Source organism: Rattus rattus, chromosome 2, assembly GCF_011064425.1.
Source record: "Rattus rattus isolate New Zealand chromosome 2, Rrattus_CSIRO_v1, whole genome shotgun sequence".
Lineage (NCBI taxonomy): Eukaryota > Metazoa > Chordata > Mammalia > Rodentia > Muridae > Rattus > Rattus rattus.
In genome coordinates this window covers 122,054,329-122,078,815 of record NC_046155.1, presented here as the reverse complement: position 1 = coordinate 122,078,815, position 24,487 = coordinate 122,054,329, and the positions used below count along the sequence as shown (strand labels likewise).

At 43.5% G+C, this 24,487-nt stretch overlaps 1 protein-coding gene across 4 annotated transcripts in view; it reads right to left on the bottom strand.

Annotated features, from left to right (window-relative positions):
• The window catches only part of Ntrk3 (neurotrophic receptor tyrosine kinase 3), a 369,825-nt gene that overhangs the window by 80,488 nt on the left and 264,850 nt on the right, over positions 1 to 24,487 (bottom strand). Inside the window, exon 14 of one of the 4 annotated variants that reach the window (XM_032893402.1) lies at positions 21,518 to 23,587. The exons of the other annotated variants lie outside the window; for them this stretch is intronic. Within the exon in view, the coding sequence (XP_032749293.1) occupies positions 23,469 to 23,587 (119 nt within the window). The 3' untranslated portion in view covers positions 21,518 to 23,468. Of the gene's footprint in view, positions 1 to 21,517; positions 23,588 to 24,487 lie in introns of those variants that run through there. 4 annotated transcript variants of the gene reach the window in all.

Sequence of the window (24,487 nt, the reverse complement as noted above, 5' to 3'; positions counted from 1 at the left end):
AGATATTAAACACACTGGTGTATGAGTTTCTAGCCTGTCCCTTGAACCCCCCCCACCCATAATTCTACACACACACACACACACACACACACACACACACACACACACACACACACATATACACACACACACATTCATGAAATTCTTGTGTTCCCACCTGACCTAAGGAACCACCCCCTCTCTCTTATTTCCCTCTCTTAGGTTAAATCTATTCAAATTCACCAGGATCTAAGTTTGTAACCTCTCTGGCACTGGCTGGTCACTAGCATATACTTATATGAATGATGCTTGGAACAGAAAACATTCTTGTATAGTTTTCTTGGCACTAAAAGACATGGACTGGCATATCAAAATTTAGGCTCTGAATAGTATCCATATTATATTTGAAAAAGATCTTCAGAAGGTTCTAGACGTTAAAGGTCAAGAGGTTACTGGGATGGACAGTCAGTGGAATGTGAACACCCCAGGACATATGTACCTATCTCTAACTGGTAAATCTGGACACCCTTGACCAGTTCTCCAAAGAATTAAGGTTGTGTCTATGAGGCACCAACTTCAGAAACCCTAAAAAGAAATCCTGCTCTCACACTCTGGAGGTGGGCCTCTATCTACTGCAAAGTATCCTTAGGAGCTTTTCCGGTCAAACTTTTCAGATGCACTGTGGTCACCTTCAGCATAGCCCATTCTACTTTCTCCACTCTGCCTGAGAACGAGCTCTTCCCAGCCTCGTTGCCCACCTCCATGTGGGTTATTAGTTCATGGTTGGCCTTAAATTTACTGCTTTCTGTAAGTGCTCTGTTCCAGTCAGCACTCTCCCTCTGTCTCTCTCCCTCTCCCTCCCTCCTTCCCTTCCTTCCTCTCTCTTCCTCCCTTCTCTCCTTCCCTTCCTCCGTGTGTGTGTGTGTGTGTGTTTGTGTGTGGGGGGGTATGTTTGTGTGGAGGGGTATGTTTTTCTTCTAGTGTCAGTCTTTATTGACATTACAGGAAAGATTTGAAGAATTCCTTAAACCTATTCCACCATTCAGACAGGACCCATGGCCTGAACTGTTGATCTGACCTTCTCCTGCCAACCCTGAGCGAAGCCAACCCTGAGTACAGCATCCTTTGCGCAGCCCTCTCAGTCCCATTGTGATGAAGGAACATGTCAGACAAGACATTTCTCATACCAGCTTGTTACTCAACAAACCAAGCCTTAGCCGTTTTCATTTTCAGCAGAGAGCATAGCAGCTGCGTGGCCTGGTATATCTGGCCACTTCCCACAAATATGTCTTACATTAATTCCACAGGATCTCCTGTCTAACTTTTCCATGTCAGGTTTTTGGACCAACATGCCTAACTATCTAGTTACTCCAGGTCACGACTTTGGCAAAAGGATTTAGGAAACATGAGTAATAAAACCAGGAAGAAATTAAATATCTGGATGGAAGACCAGTTTTTAAAATAATGTTACCTGCAACAGAGCAAAACCACTTGACAGATGTGTTAAAATGAGGGCGTCTTCCCTATCCCCTAAAACAAAGTGCTGAACAGGCCAGACTTTGGGAAATAGAGTCCATACAGTTCCTATTGCTACTTAAGGTGTAAGGGAGGCCAGGCCATGTTTTCCCCTGGTATTCTGTCTGTAGCACTTTAACATAACAACTATTAGAAACATGTGAGCCAATATAATAAAGCCATCTATGAGGACCCGAGTAAATCCTCTGCAAGCCACAGTGATCTTATGGGATCTGACTTTTTTTCTTTGTGAAAGTCCTTTCATGTATCAACCATGATTCTTTGGTGAGAGTGAGGCAGGGAGAAGCACGAACTGCCAGACCAGTGTGGCTTTCTAGTCCTGTGTTATAAGAATGGCAGGCGCCGGTAAAGCCCTACTTCTATCCTACCTGAATGGTGAAGGGCCCAGCTCCTGCCTTCGTATGCATGACTCTGCCGCTAAGCAGCTGTGAGATGCTGGGGATTGTACTTCTCTGAGATGCCTGTTTGAAAAGTGCAAAACACTGCTGTTATTTGTAGGGACATGTGTTATTATTAGTTTGTAAATGCCTTACTTAGCACAGTGCAGCACTAAGTGAGTTCTCTGACTGGGAGTCATTTCTCCTATCTTATAGGCTGCCTGATTTGGGCTGTCTCCCAAACGCTCGCTCACCTTTACACCTGGTCACAGAAGCGAGCCCAGATTCAAAGATCCCAGTTCCTCCAAGAACAGATCTGTATCACGTTCCCACCTGAACCAGGAGCCACTTTCAGCAGTAAATAATTCTGATAGCCTCAGGTCTCTGCTGCCTAATGGAGCCCTTAGTTTGGATGTGCGTTATCAACTACACACCGCAGAGGGCCAGGATTTCTGGGGATGAGGAAGACTCAAGGAGGTCAGAGGGTAGCAAGAATAGATGATAACAATTCCAGCAGGTGGAAATCACACTGGGTGACTTTGGTGAATGCCTTTACCTAGTCATACTGAGTCAGAGAAATGGCCAAACGGTGTGATGGCAAGTGAGAGGCTCTATGCCAGAGACTCAGCTAAGAAAGGTAGATCGACTGCTGGAAGAGGTGCATGCCCACAACATGCCTGAGAAGTATGGCTGATGGCTTCAGTCAAGTCCTCATTGTGGCCGAACTAGACAAAAGGGAAGGCAGTTCCTTTTGATAGTAAGGAACATGATGATATCAATCTGGACCTGTCATGTGGCTAAGGGACTGCATGCTCAGTAAATTTGTGATGAACTCAATAAAAGTGCATGAAAGTTAAGTGTTTGCCTAAAGCTGGTTGTTGTATGGGAGCACAGAGAATTCGATTCTCCTGGTCAATTCTTTCCATTGGTCTAGAGAAAACAGTCCAGTCACCTGACACATTAGAAACTTTTCCTATTGCTTCAGTCAAATGCCCAGCAAGAAGTAACTTAAAGGAGTCTCCTTTGACTCGTGGTTTGAGGGAATACAGTCCATTTCAGTGGAGAGGGTATATCAGTGGACACGTCTGTGGAAGCTGCTTTCTCATACCCCAGGAAATGAAGAAGCTGACAGACTATGGCTAGAACCAGAGCTAAACTATAGTCCATAGGCCCATTGTCAGTGACTTAATTCTTCTTGTGAGACCCCACTCCTAAAGCCTCCATAACCCCTAAAACAGTCATAGTCAGGGGACCTAGTGGTCAAATACATAAGCCTCTAGGGTATCTTTTACATCCAAACTATAATACCCAGCAATTCCAACACCACATGATATAAGCTCCATGATCCACACCTCCAGTGCACCTCTTACCCAGCTTCCTATCTGCTTTCCTTGAGTCTCAATTGCTCAATTGATTTATGTACACATACACACACACACAGAGAAAGAAAGAAAGATAGATAGATAGATAGATAGATAGATAGATAGATAGATAGATAGATAGATAGATAGATACTTTGTGAAATGACTTGCATGCAACAGTCTGAGTAAAATAAACAAGCAGCAAAAACATTGCTGGTCTGAGAATATAGCTAATTGGTAGAACGCTTGCTTAGCATACATGAGACCCTGCTTTCCAGCACCACATAAACTAGCCGGGGAAGCACACAGCTGCAATCCAGGCACTGCAGAGGCACAAGGAGGAGTATCTGAAGTTTAAAGTCGTGGTTAGCTGTATAGCAAGTTTGAGGCTAACATGAAATACTATCTCAAAAATGAATAAACAAAAGACTCATCACCGTGCTCAGTGTTATTATTTTTCCAGGTTAGTCTTAGGCTCTTGCTGCTGCTGCTGCTGCTGCTGTTGATGTTTTGTTTTTAAGGTACAGGAAATAGAACCTAGGGCTTCCTATCGCCAGGCTCTACCCCTAGCCTTTGTCAGCACTTGTTAATGGAAGAAAAGAGAATATTCCCAAGAAGTTCTGAGAGCTCCTGGAGGGTCCACCGTGTAGCAGAGCATTTTAATTAGTCCGTGTAAATGCAAAATCATGCACAAGGCTGAGTAAGGAAAGCATTGAGCTGCTTAGGGCACTGAAGTGTGGTAACTGGATTTCTCTGGGGAAAAATGAGCAAAAGGAACTCTGGAGACTTGGAAGAGCAAAGGGGGAACATGGCAATGTGGAGGATCTGTTGCTGGGGTGAGGGGAGGATTCAGAACAGAAACATCCAGGATTCACCATTAGGTAATTTATGTTGCTGCACAAATGTCATCCTCTATATGACCTGAGTGCTAGAGCAAAAGCCTGCACCACAGGCGAGTGCTGGTTTAGGCACAAAAAAACAGGTTTCAAGCCTTGTAATGAAGACTCACAAAACCAGGGGAGGTGGGTTAGATGTTGAGACAATCTGCACACTGACATTCCTTAAGGAAAACCATCTCTGAGTATATGTCATGAAAAGCAGGTCCATTTCAGTCTCCCCAGCTCCAAGCCTTGAGCACACTTAGAAGGGTGTGAACAATGGCTATACTGGGTAGAGCTTCAGACTCTAAGGGGTCATCCATCCTGTGCACTCATTCTTATTCCGTTCCTTACCAGACCTATCTAATGGTCTTTCAGACGTAACATAGGCCAAAGGACTGATAGTCTTTACTTATGAACCTGACCTTCCCCAGGCCCTCTCTAGGTAGCAGGTGGCAGCCTATTTACTAAATAATATCAAGCCTGCATGTCTTGCTTGACTCTGATTACTCCCAAGCTCACCAATATGCCCATCAAATTGCACCTCAGACAGATCTCCAGTCTTTTCACATCTGCTCTGGATAAGCTGCCCCCACCATTCCACTTATATCCCAGTCCAAGCTGTGAAGTCCTGGACCGTGGTCTCCTGGTTAAACTTTCATTCTTCTCCCACTCTTTATCCCCCATTTTGATCCATGGTCAACACACCAATATCAAAAAACAAAGTAAGTATTTAATTCTTCCTTCTGAGTTTAGAATAAAAACTAAAACCATTAAAAACACTACTTACAGAGTTTCACCATACCTGGCCCTCCAATCTTTATTTCCTCCTCCTCTTCCTCCTCTTCCTCCTCCTTCCTCTCCCCCTCCCCCTCACTCCCCTCACTCCTTCTCTCTCTCTCTCTCTCTCTCTCTCTCTCTCTCTCTCTGTGTGTGTGTGTGTGTGTGTGTGTGTGTGTGCTGTCTCTCTCTCTCTCTTTCCCTTCCCTTCTTCCCTCCCTCCTTTGTATTCTCTCTTTCAGTGCTGGGGGTAGAATCTAGAGCCTTGCACATTGTGAGCTACATCCTCACCACTGCCCCTCCAATCTATATCACTATTCTTTCTTCTCAGACATCACAAGCTTAGTGCTTCTTCAGAACCAGCCAGCAGCCACTGTTTGTCTTTCACTGTCCAATTATCCCCTCAAAAGAAGTCAGTTCTAAGCCAGGGCAGTGTCAATCTTCTATAGCACCATCCAACAACTGCCTCATTGGCTTACTTATCTACTTGTTTACTATTTGTCGTTAAGTCCTCTCAGTGGACCATGTCCATGGATTCTCAGTATGTTTGTAGTCTCCATGGATACTACACCCCAGCATCTCCACCAGTACTTGGAACACAGCCGTTATCAACACTGAACCCATTGAACAAATGAGTGACTGTGTCCATAGCCTTTTTATCATTAAGCACAGGCTGGAAATATGAAGTAAGGGTTGGAGATCCAACACCAGCCCAGATGGTGGCATCTTCAGCTGATCTAAATTCTGAAACCAAAGCAGATGTGCTAGTTATTAAACCAGGGCAGCGCCCAGCAGGAGAGCAATCGCAACCCGGAGTTAACACTGAACTTAAGACCACAGTCTTCCGAGAACAGATTCTATGAGCAAACACATAAATGTCAATGAAGATATGGGGAAGCAGAGCCCAAGGCTCTCTGTCCCCCCTGTGCATCTACCTACTCCTTTGTCTCAAAGCTCTATCTGTGAGCTGGACCTTGGTCACATCTTTGCAATTAAAGCATCGGCACCAGCTAATAAAGACTGTCAGCTGATAGGTCTCCAAGCATGTTGTAATTATAGGTAACTACTCTGCCCAGGGAACAGCTAGGAATAGCCAGGCATGGAGGCATATTCAGTCTCACATGGTAGGTATCTTTGTCTGAGACCAGCATATTCTTTCACAACCACAAAGTTGAATCTTCTACAGAATAAGAAATTTGGGGAAACTGCTTGTTGCATTTCTGTAGTTGTCCCTTACCTAAAAAGCCAAAAGGAGTCTCAGAATTTGATAATGGAATCAGCCAAAATCAAATGTACTCAGAAGTTGAGTTCAGCCAAACATCCTGAAAGTAGGAAATGGATATTTTTGTCTCTTTATTGAAGACATTTTATGAATTTGAATTAAAGGTTTATTGGATTGTTCGGTCCTCTTCTTTAAATGTGACTAACTCAAGATCCCTTTCCAAGAAGACTGCAGCAAAACCCTCCCAGACAATCTGACTCACTCTTAGTAGGCTGAGGAAATAGGAATGAATGCCCCCATTTGTCTTTCTCTCCCGTTTTGTATGTCAGCTTCATTTTTCTGGCTTTTCTTAGATAGTTCAATAGTGTCTCTCCACCATTCTTCCAATACCCAAAGTTAAAATGTTTTCTAAACCTCTGTCTCCAGTGGTTTCCAGTTTGCTGCCACATCTAGCATCCACGTGTATTCAAAACCATAGTTTCTTCTTTCACACTGGCTTCTCCTCTGAAGGATAAAGGCATTGAATCCCATTGGCCCAGTCAGAAGTCACTCCATGCTCCTGTTTGCCTCCAGATTAATGAATGGATCATCCATAGACTCGTGTTCTAACTGATCTTCTTCATTCCCCATTCATTCCTCAGCCCTTAACCCATGTTTTCATGGATTCATTCCTTTGATACAGTTGTCCACATTGTCACTAAACACAAAAACTTCTTTTGGGAATTAGACAGGGTCTCACTATATGGCCCTATATAGTCCAGAATTAATTCCATATCCAAGATAGCCTCAAAACTGTGACAAGCGACCTCTGACTCAAGAGTGCTGAGATTGTAGGTATGCATTACACACTTAGCTATTCCTAATACTCAGCCTGGATGAATTTTCTTAGACTTCATTCAACACAAGTTACTTTCAGGTTCTTTCAAAGCTGGCCTTCCTTATCCCACCATGAGCAACTTGTGCATGACTAGAGATGTGTATTTATCTTGAGAGATAAAGTTATTGCCAAGGTTATGAAATTCCAAGAAACCTAGACCCCACAGGTACCTACTACAACATAATGTGTGGCTTTGTTGTAATGACCATGTCCCTATGAAACAGGATGTATGTTTGAACCCTCTTTGTTACCCAATCCATAGTCTATACTTAGCAATTGTTTCTCAATAAACCATAGAATGTGTGATTTAAAACTAATGCATACCCCTGACACATAAATAGTTTATGAATTATGCAGGTCAAACTTCAAAGAATCAGGAGACACCCCTTCCCAAGATAACTTTAAAAGGAAAGCAGTATTTAAATAATGTCTATTGATAACCTAAAAATGAACAACTACTTGTTGAGCACCCACTGTGATGGACTCTGCAGAATAAGCAGATCTGGAAACTGTCCCACCAGCTATGGCAGGAAGTGGGGATGGAGAAAGCAAAGTGAAGTTGGCAGGAAGTAAGATGGGTCTGTAGTGGCTGCCGTGGCAGATCTGTGTGTATCCTATCCTGAGGGTTCTTGCTTCATAACCCATGTCATGGCCAAATGGACTAGTCATAATGGCACACGACTTTCTTGCAGGCTAGCTATCTACAGCTATAGCTTGCTTCATCCCCTGGAATGGCTTCTTTGGTAAGGAGGAGAGAAGAATGTGTTCTGAGAGCTCTTCTAAATTTGCTTCCTAGCTAGCCCTGACATCGAAGAGAAAGTTGCAGAGTCTCATAGGGAGGGTTACACATGACAAGTGGCTTTCCAGAGATGGTTTCTACTGTCCCTCTCAACCTGGCACATAGGAAAAGTCAGCACCCAGGATCTTAGAATGCATATGCCAATTTGGGCTTCCACATTTACTGATGACCAATGAACAGCTTGCTGGGGCTGTTGGGGAGACAAAAGCCCAATTGCACTTCTTGATTTTGATCTCAATACTTCTCCTAGCTCAGCCTTTCCTTCTTTGCTCTGTTGCTACCAGATCTTGGTCCTTAGTGCCACTTTCTCATGCTTGCCTGTGTCTGAACTTGGTTTTGCTTTTTCTGTATCACTCTTTTGGTGTTGAGGGGCTTCTCCTCTTCCCAGAACTGCATTTCCAGTTGTCAAGGGTCCAAGAGTCAGAAGAACTGGTCACCTGGTCACCTTCCATTTTCTCCATGCCCACCCCCACCCCGGGGAGACATAGAACCTTGTTAGGATTAGGAGGTAGCATGTAGAAACATAGCTCAGTGCTGTTGTCACCACAGAGCTTCTAAAGAGAAAACATGGCTATTGCTTGGCCTCAAAAGCTTTTCGATAATCTCATGATTGATCTCTTGACCTAAAAGAGATCTCCTGTTATTATTTTGAATGCTCTGTAGCCAGTTGACTTCTTTCCAGCTTGGACCCTCCTCTGCCTCCAGCTCAGATCAATGGGTTGGCTGGAAACACTGAGCTCTGAATCTGTCTGCATGTTTTATAGCCTATTTCAATCTCTACTGTCATACTCCGTCCAACATGCTCCCAGGAGGCTGACTGCTTAAAAGTCAGGCCAGGCCAGGTCAGGAATCAAGAGGACTGACTCCTGGCATCATTCTGACTTTGAGAAAGTCAAAGCATCATACTTAGTTAGCCATCTACACAGCACATGAGATTAGAGACTCCACTCAGGATCCCATTAACATTTCTGGATGGTGTAACTAAGAACTCTCAGCCTTAAAATGTGATCAGACTCTGGCCCTCAGAGATATGGCAGGGCAATATTGTTCACAGTATGTGATTGTTGGTAACACATTAAAGCCACCAAAGAAAGGACAATGATATTTGCATTCACCAACAATGCCTTCTAGGTCCCAAAGCCCCGCAGGTTTCAGAAGGAGATGGTATTTTCCTAAGGCAGCTTTCTTTTAAAAGGTGGCCACGAAGAGAAAAAGTCAGTTCTCCTGATATAGGCTTGTGAGCCCAGATGCTTGGGAAACAGAGGCAGAAATAGCCCAATTTCAAGGTCAGCCCAGGCAACTTAATGAGATCCTGTGCCGAAACAAGAAAATAAACCTTACCTGGTAATGTAGCTTAGTGGTGAAGAAATTATCCAGCACATGCCATTCCACTTCGAAGGACTGACACCACAAACAAAATAAGTGGATTCACTGCATACCTGCCTACCTGGGGGACTATAAGCAAGCGGAGCTGATTGTAGTAGGTATAATGCAGCCATGTAGTGACATTAGTCACCTCTGGAGGAACTACTACCAAGCCACCTGCCCCCTACCCTGCTTAGCTGCCAAAGCATCCAAATACCTGTTACCCAGAGAACTGGACAGCTTTCCAAACATAAGGGGCTAATGTACTAAATAGAGGCATTATTCAGGCATGTACGCAAGTTGGCATGATGGCTTTTAATCCTAGCACTTGGGAGGCTGAGGGAGAAGAATCAGGAATTTGAGGTTAGCTTGGTCTACATAGAAAGACCCAAGAAAGAAGGAAGAAAGGAATGGGGAAAGGGCATGGAGAGAAGAAATTCCCATTTACTGAGACTGTGGGGAATATCATTCTCACATATTGCTCTTAGGGAATTTATTACTATACTCATAGTCAATATATGAGCTAAGTATATAAAATAGATAGACAATGAATTTTGGGGTATCATTTGGCTCCCCAAATGACTAGTATACTTAGATATAACCATATTTATTTAGGATTAAAAACTATTGTGCTTGTTTACAAGGCAAAGCCTATATATGAGTCAAATAAAGCCTTATATCTCAAGATGATGGATTAAATACAAGTTACAAACTTGAGGGTAGAAGTAGAGAGTCATGTGACACATGTGTAATCCTAGGATCTAGGACTCTGAGGAAGAGACAGAAGGATCGTGAGTTCAAGAGCAGTCTGAGCTACAGAAAAAGAACTTAGGTAAAAATAAAATAAGGAAGTGCAAAAGTTTGAAGAAATAATGGGAGAGGTGTACTAAAAAGTACACAGTAGTGTGTGTGACATAGCCTCCTTTATGCTAAATATAAGAAAAATTAAGAACATGTGTTTAATTTACAGGGACACAGAAGAACATTAGTTGGGACTGATGGTACTGGGAGAAGAACTGCAGATGAGGGACATGTGTAGGAGGGACAGCGTCCATAGTTTATACAGAAAAATATTGCAAAAGAGTAGAGGCAAATGCAGCATCTTAACAAAGTTTATGTATACTTTATGTAAGCTTTATATTATATCATACACATAAACTTTATTAAGTTCATATATATAAATTTTATTTTGTGTATATTATATAAACTTTATTGGGGTATTCTGTACATACCATAAAGTTGGCCCACTTTAATGTACAATTCGATGACTTTTATCTCCTGAATGGAATAATCATCAGGATAATCCAGCTGTAGAGCATTTTATCATCCTAGTGAGATACGTTGGTCCATTCACACTTCACCTCTGTCTCCGCCCAGGCCTGGGTGACCTGACTGCTAAACTAATGTCTGTCTCTATAGCTTTGAGTATGCCTGATGTTTGATCCAGATCTTCCTTCTTTTACCTGGCTGTTTTTGAGGTTCATTTATTGCAACATGCAGGAGTTCTTCCTTTTCTTTAGTTGTTAGTGGAATTCCACAATAGGGCTATACCGTATTTTCTTGATCAACTTACTAGGTCATAGATACTGGGTTTTTCTATTTCTTCCTGATTAAAAAAAGTAATGCTATGAACATTCATACACATGCCTTTGTAAGGTGTATTTTTTGAGCCATCCGGTAAATATATTACCTATCCACAAATTTTTAATACTGCAAAAGATAAATGACACAGCACATGCAAGCAATCTTATAAAAAATAAAAACAAATGTGTGTGCATGTTCACACAGAATAATTTTTATCCTGTTAAATAATTAAATAAGTACATAAAAAAGATTAGAAGGCAGAAAGCTAAAATGTTAGCAGTGTTGTCTCTGGGTGATGAGATGGTAGATAATTTATGTGTTTGTATGCTTTTCTGTATTTCACTGAATTTTCTACTGTGAATATAAATTACTTTTGTAATCAGAAAAAAAGCACACTGTTATTAAGTGTAGACAAAAATCTTTCCCATTCAATTTTCCAATGTCTTTACCTGTCTGTTGCAGACAGATATTCTCACAACAGTCCACAGATGGAAGCAATGGTGAATAGATACCCCTAACCCCGATGGTGTTGGTTACAACATACTGATAATCACAGAGCTCCCCCAAATACCAATCAATTGTGAAGACCTTGAGATCAGTCTCCATAGCAACATGACAAGGGCATAACTCTGTATGAGCATTGCCAGAGAATGGAGATGACACAAAGTCTAGCTCAGACACTCTGGGGTTAGCAAAGGACCATGGTGCTTAGCTGCATGGCAATAGGGTCAGGCCTCCCAAAGCTTGAGGAGACCAGCAGCTCTTTAAACAGCGAGACATTAAATCTTAACTGATCATTTGATTGTGGGAACCTGTGAATTACCGTTTCTACCTATTCAGCTGAAAATAGATGTCATGATTAAGCATTTTTAAGAATAACATTAGAGGCCAGTGAGGTGTCTTGGGGAGTAAAGGCACTTTCTACCAAGTCTAATGATATGAGCTTTCTTTCCAGGACCCACAGGCAAAGTGTCTAATCTACACACACACACACACACACACACACACACACACACACACACACACACACACACACACACACGCAGAGAGGTGGCAGGCATGTGTGCCACGCATGCACACACACATACACAGAAAAATAAATACATGTAATTAAAGCTAGTTTTTAAATGACATTTGCGAGATAGATGTTCTTCCCCCTGTGCTTAGATCTCACATAGTTTCATCATATTGTTTCCTAATTATCCATTTATTCACACAGGATCCACCTCTTATTAATTAGAAGCAAATACCTTAAATGACCAAAGATTAGGAAGGTATAAATCAGGCTAGCCTGCTGTTAAGTAAGATATACCCTTGTTAAGCATATCTTCAGTATAATTTAAAGTCATACCCAAAGGACACTGGCTTCTCGGTATTATGAGACATGGTGCTAACGGTTTGACCCTTCGTTTGTTCCTTGTCTCAAAGACCCCATCTCCAGCCAACATCGAAATGGGCCTATGGATGCATGTACTTATTCAATCTATGCCTCTTAGTTCCCTCACAACACCCTCACATTCCAGTACCCACAAACAGTGCTCCTTCAGCCAACCCTAGTGCACCCATCTAAAATATAGCACACTTTTAGAATACCTTCGTGAAGAGTCTCATAGTATCCTGAAAGCACATCAAGAGCTTTGGTGAGGAAGGTGAGGCAGCAAAAGCACTATCAATGAAGGGAGTCAAATGTAGGTGGTTACTTCCCATGGCTCTTGAACACTGGCAGCTAGAGAAGGTCCTAAGTCTCTCTAAGGAATAATGTTCTACATTCTTATGAAACTGAAACTTACCAATCTTGGAACTGTTAATGTTATGGGCTGGCTTATTCTTTTTGCAGTGGAGGCTGGAGCATACCACTCACCCTTAGTTATAACAATCAAACATGTCTCTATGCACATTTCCCTGAGGGATAAAATCATCAGTTGAAAGTCACTACAGTCTTGAAGGCAGGGAAAACTGAAACTTTTGATTTAGCGACAGAGTATACACCTCAGAGAAGATGCTGCCACGTGATTAAAGGATGAATTAGTGACCCAGTATCCACTTGAGGTCCCTCAAAATGTTGGTTTTTAAACTCTACTATTGGGGCCAGAACCCAGTCCCTTGCACATGCCAGGTAAGTACTGTATCACTGAGCCCCCAAAGTCATTCTTAGAGACTATGAAATAGTAACAAAGATGTTGTCATAACTGTATCAGAATTGCTTTCACCTCCAGTATACAAATGATGTATAATAGGTATGGACACTGTCACCCACCACAAACCATGATAAGACATGTATCTGTGGGGAAGTATATTGGATACCACATAGACTTAACCTATGGTATAGTCCACCCTTTCTGATGAAACCACCCAGGTTAGAGAATTAGGGAGATGTTAGCATCCTTACATAACTTGTATAGGGGCTTGTAAGAACACTGCTGGTTTGCATAGTCCTTAAACAAATTCAAACATGGTTTATAATGGAAATTATAATACACAATGGCTTCTCTCTCTTCATCTCCATCCGTTCATTGTCTCTGCTCTTATCAGTGGGATTTTATAGGCTGACAGACCCTCCTCAATTTGCTCTGTAACATGTGAAACCCTTCTAGTACATTCCCACGTCACTTGGTGGTGACATCATCACTCTATATGCTCTTGGGTACGGATATTTTTTGTTCTAATTTCAGATATTACTTCAATCGTTTTTAAGAGTATAAAAGACCCTAAATCAATAGGTGCTGAGTTAAACTTCTATGTGCTAGAAAGTAGGGACTGGATGAAAATTATTCGGAAGACCTTTCTGGAGACTACAGTGAGCTACTGAATGTAGAAATAAGTGCCTTTCAGAGTTTCTAACAGGAGTGTTATTGTGACATTTTAACTGGAAAAAAATGTTCTGTAGGTTCATCAAGGTGGATAAAAACAGGGGGGAAAGTGCAAGTGTTTGCTATTTTCAACAAAACCCAAACACAGTGTTCCTCGTTTGTGTTTGGAGGTTCACTCATGATCAGATTTACACTTGGAGCAGCTCCACCTCACTAACCCCAAAGTGTCCAAACTTTGGCTCTGTTTCTATCCGTGAATGTCAGGAGCACACAGACAGTATTATTAGGAAAGTGACAAAGAGCACATTCATGTCAGTTGTGAAAAGGAACAGCGAGCTTCTGAAGCTTGCCATTTCTACTTTAACTGAAATTTTGATGGATTCCATTTCCCATGGTATAGAATCAAGATGTATAATTATCACCAAGAGGCTTTTTTTTTCCACATCGAGGACCAAAACAAACAAGATACACTATTCTATCCAGTTTGACCACCAATCCATCTGTCACTTTTATTTTCTCCTTTTAATTTTTCTTCACGTTTTCTCACTTCATACAATATAGAGCTTATATCTATGTCCCTGTCCCTGCCACAAAGTGCAAAGATATTCTGAATACCTGGCATCCTTGATATTCCCAGAAGGAGCATAGGAGAATTGTCTCCATCATCTTTCCGATGAAACAATGGAAAGGTGAAATTCACCTTCCTTGATGCACGTTGACAACTGGTGTCCAGGCCAAGACCAAGAGAGTTGCTACTCACACATGAGCTGGGCTCCTCTGAATCTCTGCCTTGAGAAGCACAGGCTGGTAGCTAAGAGACAGGGAAGGGCTATCCAACTATGTACTTCAGACCATTGGAGGGGATGACACCCATGCTTTACACAATAGTAGTTTCTAGAAACTGCCTCCTCCAACCCCTATATCAGATGCTGCTGGTTTTCTACAGAGTAATGACAGCAGACAACCCAAGAAGTGGCCAATCACATGTCAAGGACAAAAAGAAGCTTTACCAGCCAAACACTGGAATGGAAACTCCCATCCCCAGTCCCGCCACTCCTCTACAGCCTGTTTCCATCTTCCCCGTTATAAATAATTCAGTTTCCTTTTCTCTTAAATATCACAAAACCAAGTTGGAATCCTTATGTGGAAGATTTTTCTGTGTCCTCCTCTCCCTCCTCCCCTCCCTCCCTCACCAGCCCAGGCAACTCCCTGGAGAGCGACCTCTCAAGCTTTAACATTTATTCTTTGACATTTCAGACTATTTGTTAGGCAGAGCTGCCTTCTTGAAATCAAAGTTGGAAAATCTTGCTGAAAACTCCCACTTGGCCCTGTCCAAAGGTGACAGGAAGGGTCTGTTAAACCCCAAACACTGGCTTCCGTCCTCACCCAGAGAAACCATCTGATCCCTACTCACAAAAGCAGCTTCTCTGTTTCTCTCTCACACTCTCCCCATGCCATAGGCCAGTACATTCACTGAGAGTCCCCAAGAGCCAAACGATGTGTTTCCTGCCAGGAGTCCGCAGTGGCTCATTGGGACATGGCATTCAGGGCACCTGTTGAATAGGTTGTTTTCCACGCGTGTCAGTCAAGCTTTTTGTCTGATACTGAAATAAATACAGAACGAGGAAAATTAAGTCACTTACCCCAAGTCACTTGCTTAGTGGCAATGCTGAGACTGGGATTCCCATCTTCATTTCTGTGTGCCACCACTAGGTGACATCAGTCTGTGGGAGTGGCCTGTGTTAGAGCAGAAGTCTCACGCTCCTTTGTGAAGGGACTTACCAGATGGAGGACTGAGCCTCCTGTTCAGTAGAGATGTGAGGTATGGTCCTTCCTTGATATCTTTTCCATCAACAGGTCACTGATGAAGCATCCTGCTTAGTTATCTTTTAAAAGCTTCTAACCACACAATAACCAGTGTTTCCTGAAGTATGTGTGTGTAAGGTACTAATAGATGTTAAGTAAATATGTTCCATATTCAATTATGAAGGAAAACTTGCAGAACAACAAGGTTTATTTACAGTAGGGATTTTCAGAGCCTTCAATATCCCAATATACACCGTGAACCTGTAAGAGCTGGATAAGCGTGTGATGCTCCCTAAAGTTATCTGTTGAATCTTTAGCATCCGACAGACTTAAAGGGAGTGCTTCTGGGGCCAGTGATGAGAGGCATGTGATCTTCACATCATTTAACTAGTAACTGAAATGAGAAAATGATTTTTCTGCAAGTTGGGAAATTCCAAATTAAGGAAGAACCATATTGTGGTAGCTGAAGCCTTGCCCAGAAAACTGAACTGTCCATGTGGAATAACAGTTGGTGAAGTGGCTGACCCAATAAAATCATTATGGTAGCCATTGCGGTCTTCTTCTTAAGCAAGTTGGCCATTTGACATCATGGGTGTTAAGCTGCAAATGTCTGTTAGGGTCACAGGAAATGCCAAATCGACAGCCATAAAGATTGAAGCATTCTGTGGATCATTTAGACACGGATTAAAAATTTAAAGTCTCCCAACATGAAATTACAAAATATGATCCGGACCGATGGCACCTCCCATGGTGCCCACCGACTGGGAAAGACCAGACTCCAGGTCTCCCTGGTCAATCCAGTGTCAGCTTTCCCTCAAGTAAAGAACTTGAGCAAAACTATCGCACCCTGGTGGAGATGCCCAGAGAGTTTTCCAGGCCCTGACTGTACTTTCTTAGCTAGACTGATCTTTTAGAAAATAACACTCTCAAAGATTTGCTTGCAGATTTAATCCTTCCCCCATTATCAGCAGGAAGGCGATGATACTGATGTGTGCATAGTGCACGGGCTTGATTCAGTTAGCATTTAGCCTGTGTTCTAGGATTTTCCAGCTCCCTAGGAGCCTATGGGACACAAACTTCAGGTCACAGATGTGCTCTTGTCTTGATCAGAAGGGCAAATCTTCGAGATTGCTCCTCCATGAAAGACACTGAAAACTGCTGCAGGCTTAGAGGCTAGAGTCTCCATCAAACTCAAGGGTACTTCAAGAACCTGAGAGTCAGAGACCAAGTCACATTTCCCACAAGGATTCATATGGCTCTTGTCCCCAGCCATCGACTTTTCTTTCCCTGAGAAGTCCACTGAGAAGGGGACCAGGATTCACAAGTGTTAGCCAAATAAAATTGCAAGTCTTACAAAGTGAGACACACCACACATATCACAGTGACACAAACACAGCAAAACTACCATGTGCTCAGAGTAAGAAAGTTGGTGGCGCTTCAGAACTTTGTAATAGGAGATTTGCCAGGCCACATCTGACAGCATTGAAGTCACTTTACCATTGCCAGCTTAGGTTCTTGTCCCCCTCACTGGCAAATGAGCTTTGCAGTCAAGAGAGGGAAGAAAGTGTATATATATATATATATATATATATATATATATATATATATATATATATATATATTAAGGGAAATAGGCTAGTTGTTCCAATACAGTTGCCAATGGCAGAACCAGGCCTCATTTCCTGCCACAGTTCCAGACAGCATACAGGTGACAGAAACAGAAAGAGATGTGTAGAGGCAAGCTGGCCTTGTAGTTCCCCAACAAAGCTTTCTCCCGTGTTACTTACCAAAGTCTGGCTTGGTGGTATGCTTTGAGCTGCTATGATGCTCTTGAAGCCAGTCTTGGGGAGGGGAGCATAGTTCTGGAATGCATACCTGTGAGCAACCTCACTTCCTGTTCCTTTACCCCTGTGCATGGCTAAGTAGGGGTCCTGACCACCCCTCCTCTGAACCCACAGGTGTCAGTTGCCCTTTTTTTTAGTTGAGGGGTAAAGTAAGAGTTCAGTGGTTTGGAATCAGAATATCCAGGGTCCATTCTTTGGGCTGTGCCATACATCCCATTTTACCCACTTACCCTCATCAAAGTTGTATTCATTTACATTGAAAAGGCTTTGAAGGACCGTGATTTGCATAGGGTCATGAGTTAACACTGTGATTATGCAAAGCTCAGGGGTGTCCCTGATCATGTGTAATAAATCCCTGTGTCTCCTAGTATGCAGGCCTGGAAGTCCCACTAGAGCTGTCATCAATGGCTTTTTCTGCAACTCTGGTTGCTTTTCCGGGAGTCTGTAATCCTGACCTTCACCTTCACTCCAAAATGTCTCAAGTGCCCGCTGGGCATGGTCTGGAGGCTCTCCACACAGGTGTTACCAGCATCCTTCTAACTTAGCAGGACCTATGCTCCACACGGTTCACCCTGAACATCTCACTTCTGTTTGTCCCAGAAGCCAAGCTTGTCCCCATCTATAACTTAACCTTAAGAGTCCCCTCCTTATTCCCAGATGTCCTTCTACAGACTGGAGCATGCAGAAACCTTGAACAAGGCTCCAAAAATTCAAATCCACCTGCCAGGAGAAGAGAGTGGGCAAGGAAGACTATGGGCAAGCACACTCAAAGATCTCCTATGTTATAGGGAGCTGTTCTCCAGATGGAGAGGCTTCACAAGGCAGAGGGGTCACGGATCTTATGCAAGCCACATAGACTGATCTTTCCTGGCCAAGTTGTCCTTTAATGAAAAAATGAGGCCAATGTTACAATCATTGTGTACAAAGAAATAGGACCCAAATCCTTGGGAGCAGGCTGCTGAATCCTGAGGTAATTTTGGATCCGACCCCCCTCCCCTGCCCTGGCTAACACATCTCCTTCAAGTCACTTGTGAGTTCAAGTAGGGTTGAAGGAGGAATCTGATTTAGCTCTGAAAATACACTGTCAGATCTAGGCTGAGATTCTCTTGGGAAGTGGGAAGTAGAGGGGGCGGTAACCACAGGATTTCTAGAGGCAGAACGAACGCAGAACCAGAGCTTTCCAAGGAAACCCGAGGCTGCTAAGTAGCTTCACCCACACCAATCAGCGTTAAAGAGCAGGAGTGGGGTGGGTAGGTAGCACAGGCAGAGGAGAGGAGTGGAACCCGAGGCCAGCACTGGATGTTGCAGATGCAACTCAGTCCAGCACTTTCCAGTCTCTCTCCCTCCACTGTCAAGCAGAAGAGTTTCTTCCTTGTCTCCCAGAGGAGCCTCCAAGGAACCAAGCCTACTCTTCGCTATCCTATTCTTTCTGTCTTTCTGCCACTGGCATTTTACATTTCGCATCAGAGTCACGTTAAACAACGTGTGTGCAGCTCTGGCTTCAGTGCAGGAGTCGGCAAGCACCAAAGCCTCCCACTCTGCCCAATCCATGACTGTCTTAGTCCAGAAAGCTATGCAACAGGGAACTCATCCTGCATTGATCTGCCCACTCCTGTGCTGGCTCTGGGGAACCAAGCCCTCGCCAACTACCTTAAGACTGTATCAGGGACTCTTGATCTTTGCTCTACTCTGGTTTCAGCCTGAAGGAACTGGGCCAAATTAGAATTGGAGGAGGTGTCACAGCCTAGTGTTGTGCTGCCGTTGCTGCTGCTGCTGCTGTCACACCTATGGAGGGCAGAGGTGTTGTAAACTTGCCTGCAATATGGAATTCCCATGCTAGAAAGTAGAGCCTGGGAAGCCCAGAGGCCAGCTTCTTTGCTTCTGATTGGAAGTTACTTTGTGTCTGTCCTCTGCTTGGAGACAATTACATGGCAGAGAGTCAATACCAGGTGATATCAAAGACAGTTCCAGAGGGAAACAAGGAACAGTGCATGAACAACCATATCTTAAGGTAGAGGGTAGGGTAAAGCCTCCAGGAGCAGAAAAGAGGCTGCTTTGGGGGGACCAAAAGAGTGACCAAAAGAACCCTGAGCACAGGCATACCCTGCGATGTCATTAGTCATAAACTGAGGAAACCCAGAATAGTTACTTTGTCTGAGCCTCACTTTCCCATGGATAGAAAGTTCTGGTTCTGCTTAGGTGCTTCCTATGATAAACAGGGTGATGATTATGAGTGCTCCGTTGTGAACCAAATCTGAGGTACTTAGCCCTCAGTTTCATGAACAACACTGCCTCATGCACAGCATCTGTATGCTGTGTCCCTTAAAGGTACGTAGTAGAGTAAGCTTATAGCTGAGTTTCACAGTCTCCAATACACACAAGTGGCACCTCTTAAACACCACTCTGGAATAAAGATCAAAAAGTGCCTGACAAGCATGCTGGGCTCATGGGTTAGCCAGGCATGATGTTCTACAACAGCATTTCATAGGATTAAATCACACCCTTAAGTCTAAGAAAGCCACCATGAATATCTATCAGTGAGCTCTGAACCAAGGTGAGGAAATTGCAGGTCCGACTGGTGATGCTCCTTAGCCCTCCAATCTGGCCGCCTTTCTGGACTGAGCTCTTCTTTGGGAGTACCCTGTACCGGTTCTGCCTGTCCCCAAGGTCTAATGGGGAGAAGAATCTCATGGCACATTAATACATAGCAGGATAGCATGGAAATGACAGGCCTTGAGATGAGACATTCCCTTGCAAACTCATCCAGGTCCTTCTTCTGTCAGGCAACCTTCCTGCATGTCTGTGCCATTCACGATAGTGTCTTCCAACGCCATTGTAGATCTTCTCAACTCTTATAAGATCTTCTCGCACAAGGCACGAAGCCTTGCCTCATACCTCACTAACAAAATAGAAGCCACCACACAAAGACTCCCTCATTTTCTTGCTCCTGAACTTCTAAACAACCCCACAGCTCTATGTTTTCCTCTTGCACCCTGCCATGTAAGTGTTCTCCATGCTAACTCACCCGTGTTTTCTCCCATCTTCTCGGGAGTTATTCTCACCCACTGTCTAAGCTGTGCACTGGCAAGCTGTATGCATGGAATAACACAGAAAATACATATTTCTCATATGAAAATCCAAAGTTTTCTCTTGAATTCATGACCCTTTCCTTGGTCCCAAGGATAGTCCTGAATACCAGATATCTCTGCCCCAACACTGATATCTTCGAACCTTAAAGGATATACAAAAGTGGAGATTTAGTGCAGCCTCTATACCAGCCCACTCTCATGGACATAGACTTGCAGTTAGGGTAGGAAGTATTCAAGCAGACATGTGTAGAAAATAAAGTAAGTTATTTTACACAGAAAGGCACCAATCTCATCTTAGCAACACCCCCACACCTCCCACCTACCTTGGCTCATTTTTCTTTACTTTCTACATAATGGAGCTCCAACAAGGCCCAGTGAGGCCCAGAGAAAAGTCCATATCCACCTACTATTCTTTCTCCAACTCTTATTCTTCTGTTTTTGTTCCTCCCCCCCCCGAAAAAAAACAAATATAAAGGACAGAAGGCATTTTGGCCTTTACACTTGTGGTGAAGCCAGGATCCAAGCTTGGTCAGAGAGATAAACCCTCTCAACTCAGCTTTTGACTTTCAGTAGGATCCAGGGAGTGTTTTCACATTCTGGAAGCCCATGTGAACCAGGATAGCTAAACCAAGGTGAGTATGGGCATGCATGTCTATATATTATGTATGTGCAAAGATATTGGTCTGTAATATCAGAGAATAGTCTTTGTCTAAGTAAGGAAATACAGAAAGGTACTCTGCCAGAGGGAGAACCCACAGGCTTGCTGATACATCAAAGAGAAAGGCTCCCCACCCCAACTCCCAGATCCCTTTGAACATCAGCTCTGAAAATAATACTTCTACAAGTCTTAACTTCTCAGATAGCAGAAAACTCCCCAGGTACCAAGGATATCAGTAGCTCTAGTCGTAACTAAAGGAATTGAGTTTGAATCTTGCTTCTGCCTGTCGCACTCTGTAATGGTAAACACTGAACATCTCTAGGTAGCTAATAAGATGAAGAAGCACTCTATTGTAGGAACCTGAGGTACCTGGAGGGGTCTCCATGAATCCAATCGATGGGACATACTGTGAAACCCTGTCACTAGCAGAGTGTGCTATAAACTTCTGCTGAAAAAGTAATATCGAAATGGCAAACAAATTCTGGGCAACCTAGAATTGCTACATCTTAATACTCTTTGCAAAACTTCCAAATAAGAGGTCTGATGCAGTTGTTTCATTAGAAAATAAAGTGTTTATTAAGAAACTATACACTGAACACTCCTATAAGTCTCTGTGGAAACACAATGCCCCATTGTCATAGCACAAAGTGAAGAAATGGCAGAATAAAAGATGCTGTGATGGATGGAGCCCGAGAGGTTGGGAATGAGGTCATGATTTACAACAATTAAAAACATCATCCTCAAGCTTACTCCTTAAAGCCACACTCAGGAGTAGATCTGAACCCGAGGGATCATCTGGGTGTGATGGGGAAGAGTTTGACCTAGAACCATGGGAAATAGGATAAGAGGTGCTAGAAGAAACCGGGGGGCCCTTGAGGAACCCTGTACCTAAAGTGACACTGTGGAGGTCACTCTGGGTCCTGGGAAAGAACTTGGAAAGCTACATGCTTATGTACCCCACGGAGGTATCTAGAGCATCAGGCTAGGAACCTGGCAAGATGATCCACCATCTACAGGCACTAAGGGCTATAACCCTTGAGTAGTATCTTTAGCACGTAGGTAAATTTGCTCAATTTGCCATCAGCATATGTTCTGTCTTTCACTGCTGTGCAATACTACATCAGAACATACTGGTTGTTAAATAACCACTACGTTGTCTCAAGAACTTAACTTGGGATGCCCGCTATCCTTTCCCATAACAGGGACCTCCATGGAACTGGGGAGAGTTGGTGCCAAGCCAGAATTCACTCAGTCGGCACTCAGCCAACCTGGCAAAGCTGTTATGCTCTGCCTTTCCTATTATATAAAGAACTATCAACCCCTTCCCCCTCCCCAGAGGGCCAAAATGGGGGAACAACCCTTCTTTGGGAGAGGATGGCTCTAGAGTAAGACATGAGTGGAAGCAAGCAAAGTGAACACACATATCAACCAGAGACCAGGATGACACACCCGTCAGTGCCATGAGAGGGGCAGGAGGAGACCAGGCTTTTACTTCACTTCCCCTTCAGTTCATCTTGACCTTGACTGATGATTCCACTGGGTTCCAAAGGTTCTCAGAGTCAAGAGAAAGTGAATGTAGGGGAGGAGAGCCAATCCCGAGATCATAGGCTAGGAGGAAGGGTCTTGGTCCCTGATTCCCTTGGTCCCTTGTAGTCCTAGTAGGATGGCCAATCCACAGGCAAGACCTTCTGTAGCCAATGCTTGTCGGAACTGTAGCTCTAGGGACCCAGGTGGAGTCAGCAAAAATCTCTTTCCAAAGGACTTTCTAACATTGCACTCATTGTGAGCCATTCCAGAAAGAAGAAGAAGGAGGGGGCAAGTGTGTCCACAAAAAAAGTATGATATTTCTCCACACACACACATACACAAAAAAATAAAGATAAAAATAAACCAACAAAATGACTGTCTTCCATTCTTCCCTCTGAGACCTAATCTGTTGCCAACACTTGGGCCTGGCTCTCCTTCCTCTTACCGCGCCATCTCCACCTCTGCTTAAGAGCTCTCTGTGACTCTTCCCCACTGGAGGTTGCAGGGTGATGAGATCACTGAGAGGACAACATGGAGACCCCATGCTTCCAAGCAGGGAAGTGAGACTGGAACACGGCTGGACTTCAGGCTTTCTCGTGATGGTTGGGTCAAGAGAATGGCTAGTGTGTTTAAAAGGTAGCTCCTGGTGCTTGGGTTTGGATTTTCTTTATTGGCTCTAAAGACGTTGGCAGGAGTTGCCTCGGAGGCCGGAGGAAAAGGAGCACAGTGATGACAGGAGGGAGGGGCAACCTGCCAGTGGTCGATGGGAGACACACCCATCTTAGTGTTGGTAAAGGGTGTGGGAGCACTGGTGGCTCATGCAGTTTCTAATTAGCATCCCTGGATCCAAAAAGAGCAACGCCTAGTGCTTCCAACCTCTCAGAGGGCCCATCCTACCAAGGTGACGTCAGAACAAGGAGACATAAAAGAAGGTTTTTTTTTTGTTTTTTTGTTTGTTTGTTTGTTTTGTTTTTTTTTAAAAGCCATGACGTCCTTTGCTGAAATAAACATTGACATCCTCAACATAGATGCCATGGTTAAGAGGCTTGGAATGTCCGGAAAGGCTTATTGGATTCAACATAATTTCTCTGAAACCTATAAAAAAACAAAAAGAAAAAAAACAGAAAAACAGAAAAAAGCAAAATAAAGTAAAAACCAAAACCCCCCAAAGAAGATTAAAACTAAGAGGGGAAACAGAGAGGGAGCTTGAAAGGGGAAAATCTAGAGCTATAGATACAGGAATAGACTGGGAATGGATAAAATGAACTACCAGCAGAAGGGAAGGATGGGGTAAGGATAACTTAAAACAAGTGTGCTCAGAGAAAGGGGAAACACTCCATTTTGCTGGGGCCTTCACTGAACCAAGAGAGGGACGTGAGCAAGCATTCCACTGGGCGTTTGGCCTGGAACTGTCATGGAAGAGGTACAGCAGACTCACCTAAGGGAGTCTTGGTCTATGAGCATGTTTCTGGGTGGAAAACACTCTGACAATGAGCTTCTCTGGAGGTGGAAAAGGGGGTGTGAATGTACACTTCCATTGCCAGAGGAGTAGGGGAAGAAGGCTCTGCTTTATCAGAACTCAACGTCCTTAGGGGTCCAGTTCTAAGAACTAAACTTCTTACCACTCTCAACTCCTCAAGGAGGTAAGGGTACTATCCTCTTAGGCCTACAGGCACTTTCTCATTAGCCTCTCAACTTTCCCAGAATCCTCTGTCTTAAAGGGGCTAGAGCCATCATAAAGGAGTAAGTGATATAGTTGGCCACAAGGTCATGAGCTGCCTCCAGAAGAGCAAACTTCCGTGACAGTTTGGTTTCTTTCTGGTCACATGTCTAGGGACTGAATAGGATGTCCAGAGATGTGAGTATTCCTAATCAAACTCCAGAAAAGTATGGCTCAATCAATCTCATTTATCTATTTATATATGGGAGATGGGAGCAGGTGAACGGATAAAAAATCAGCTTTCTAAGAAAACTGTATGTGGGAATGGAGTGCTT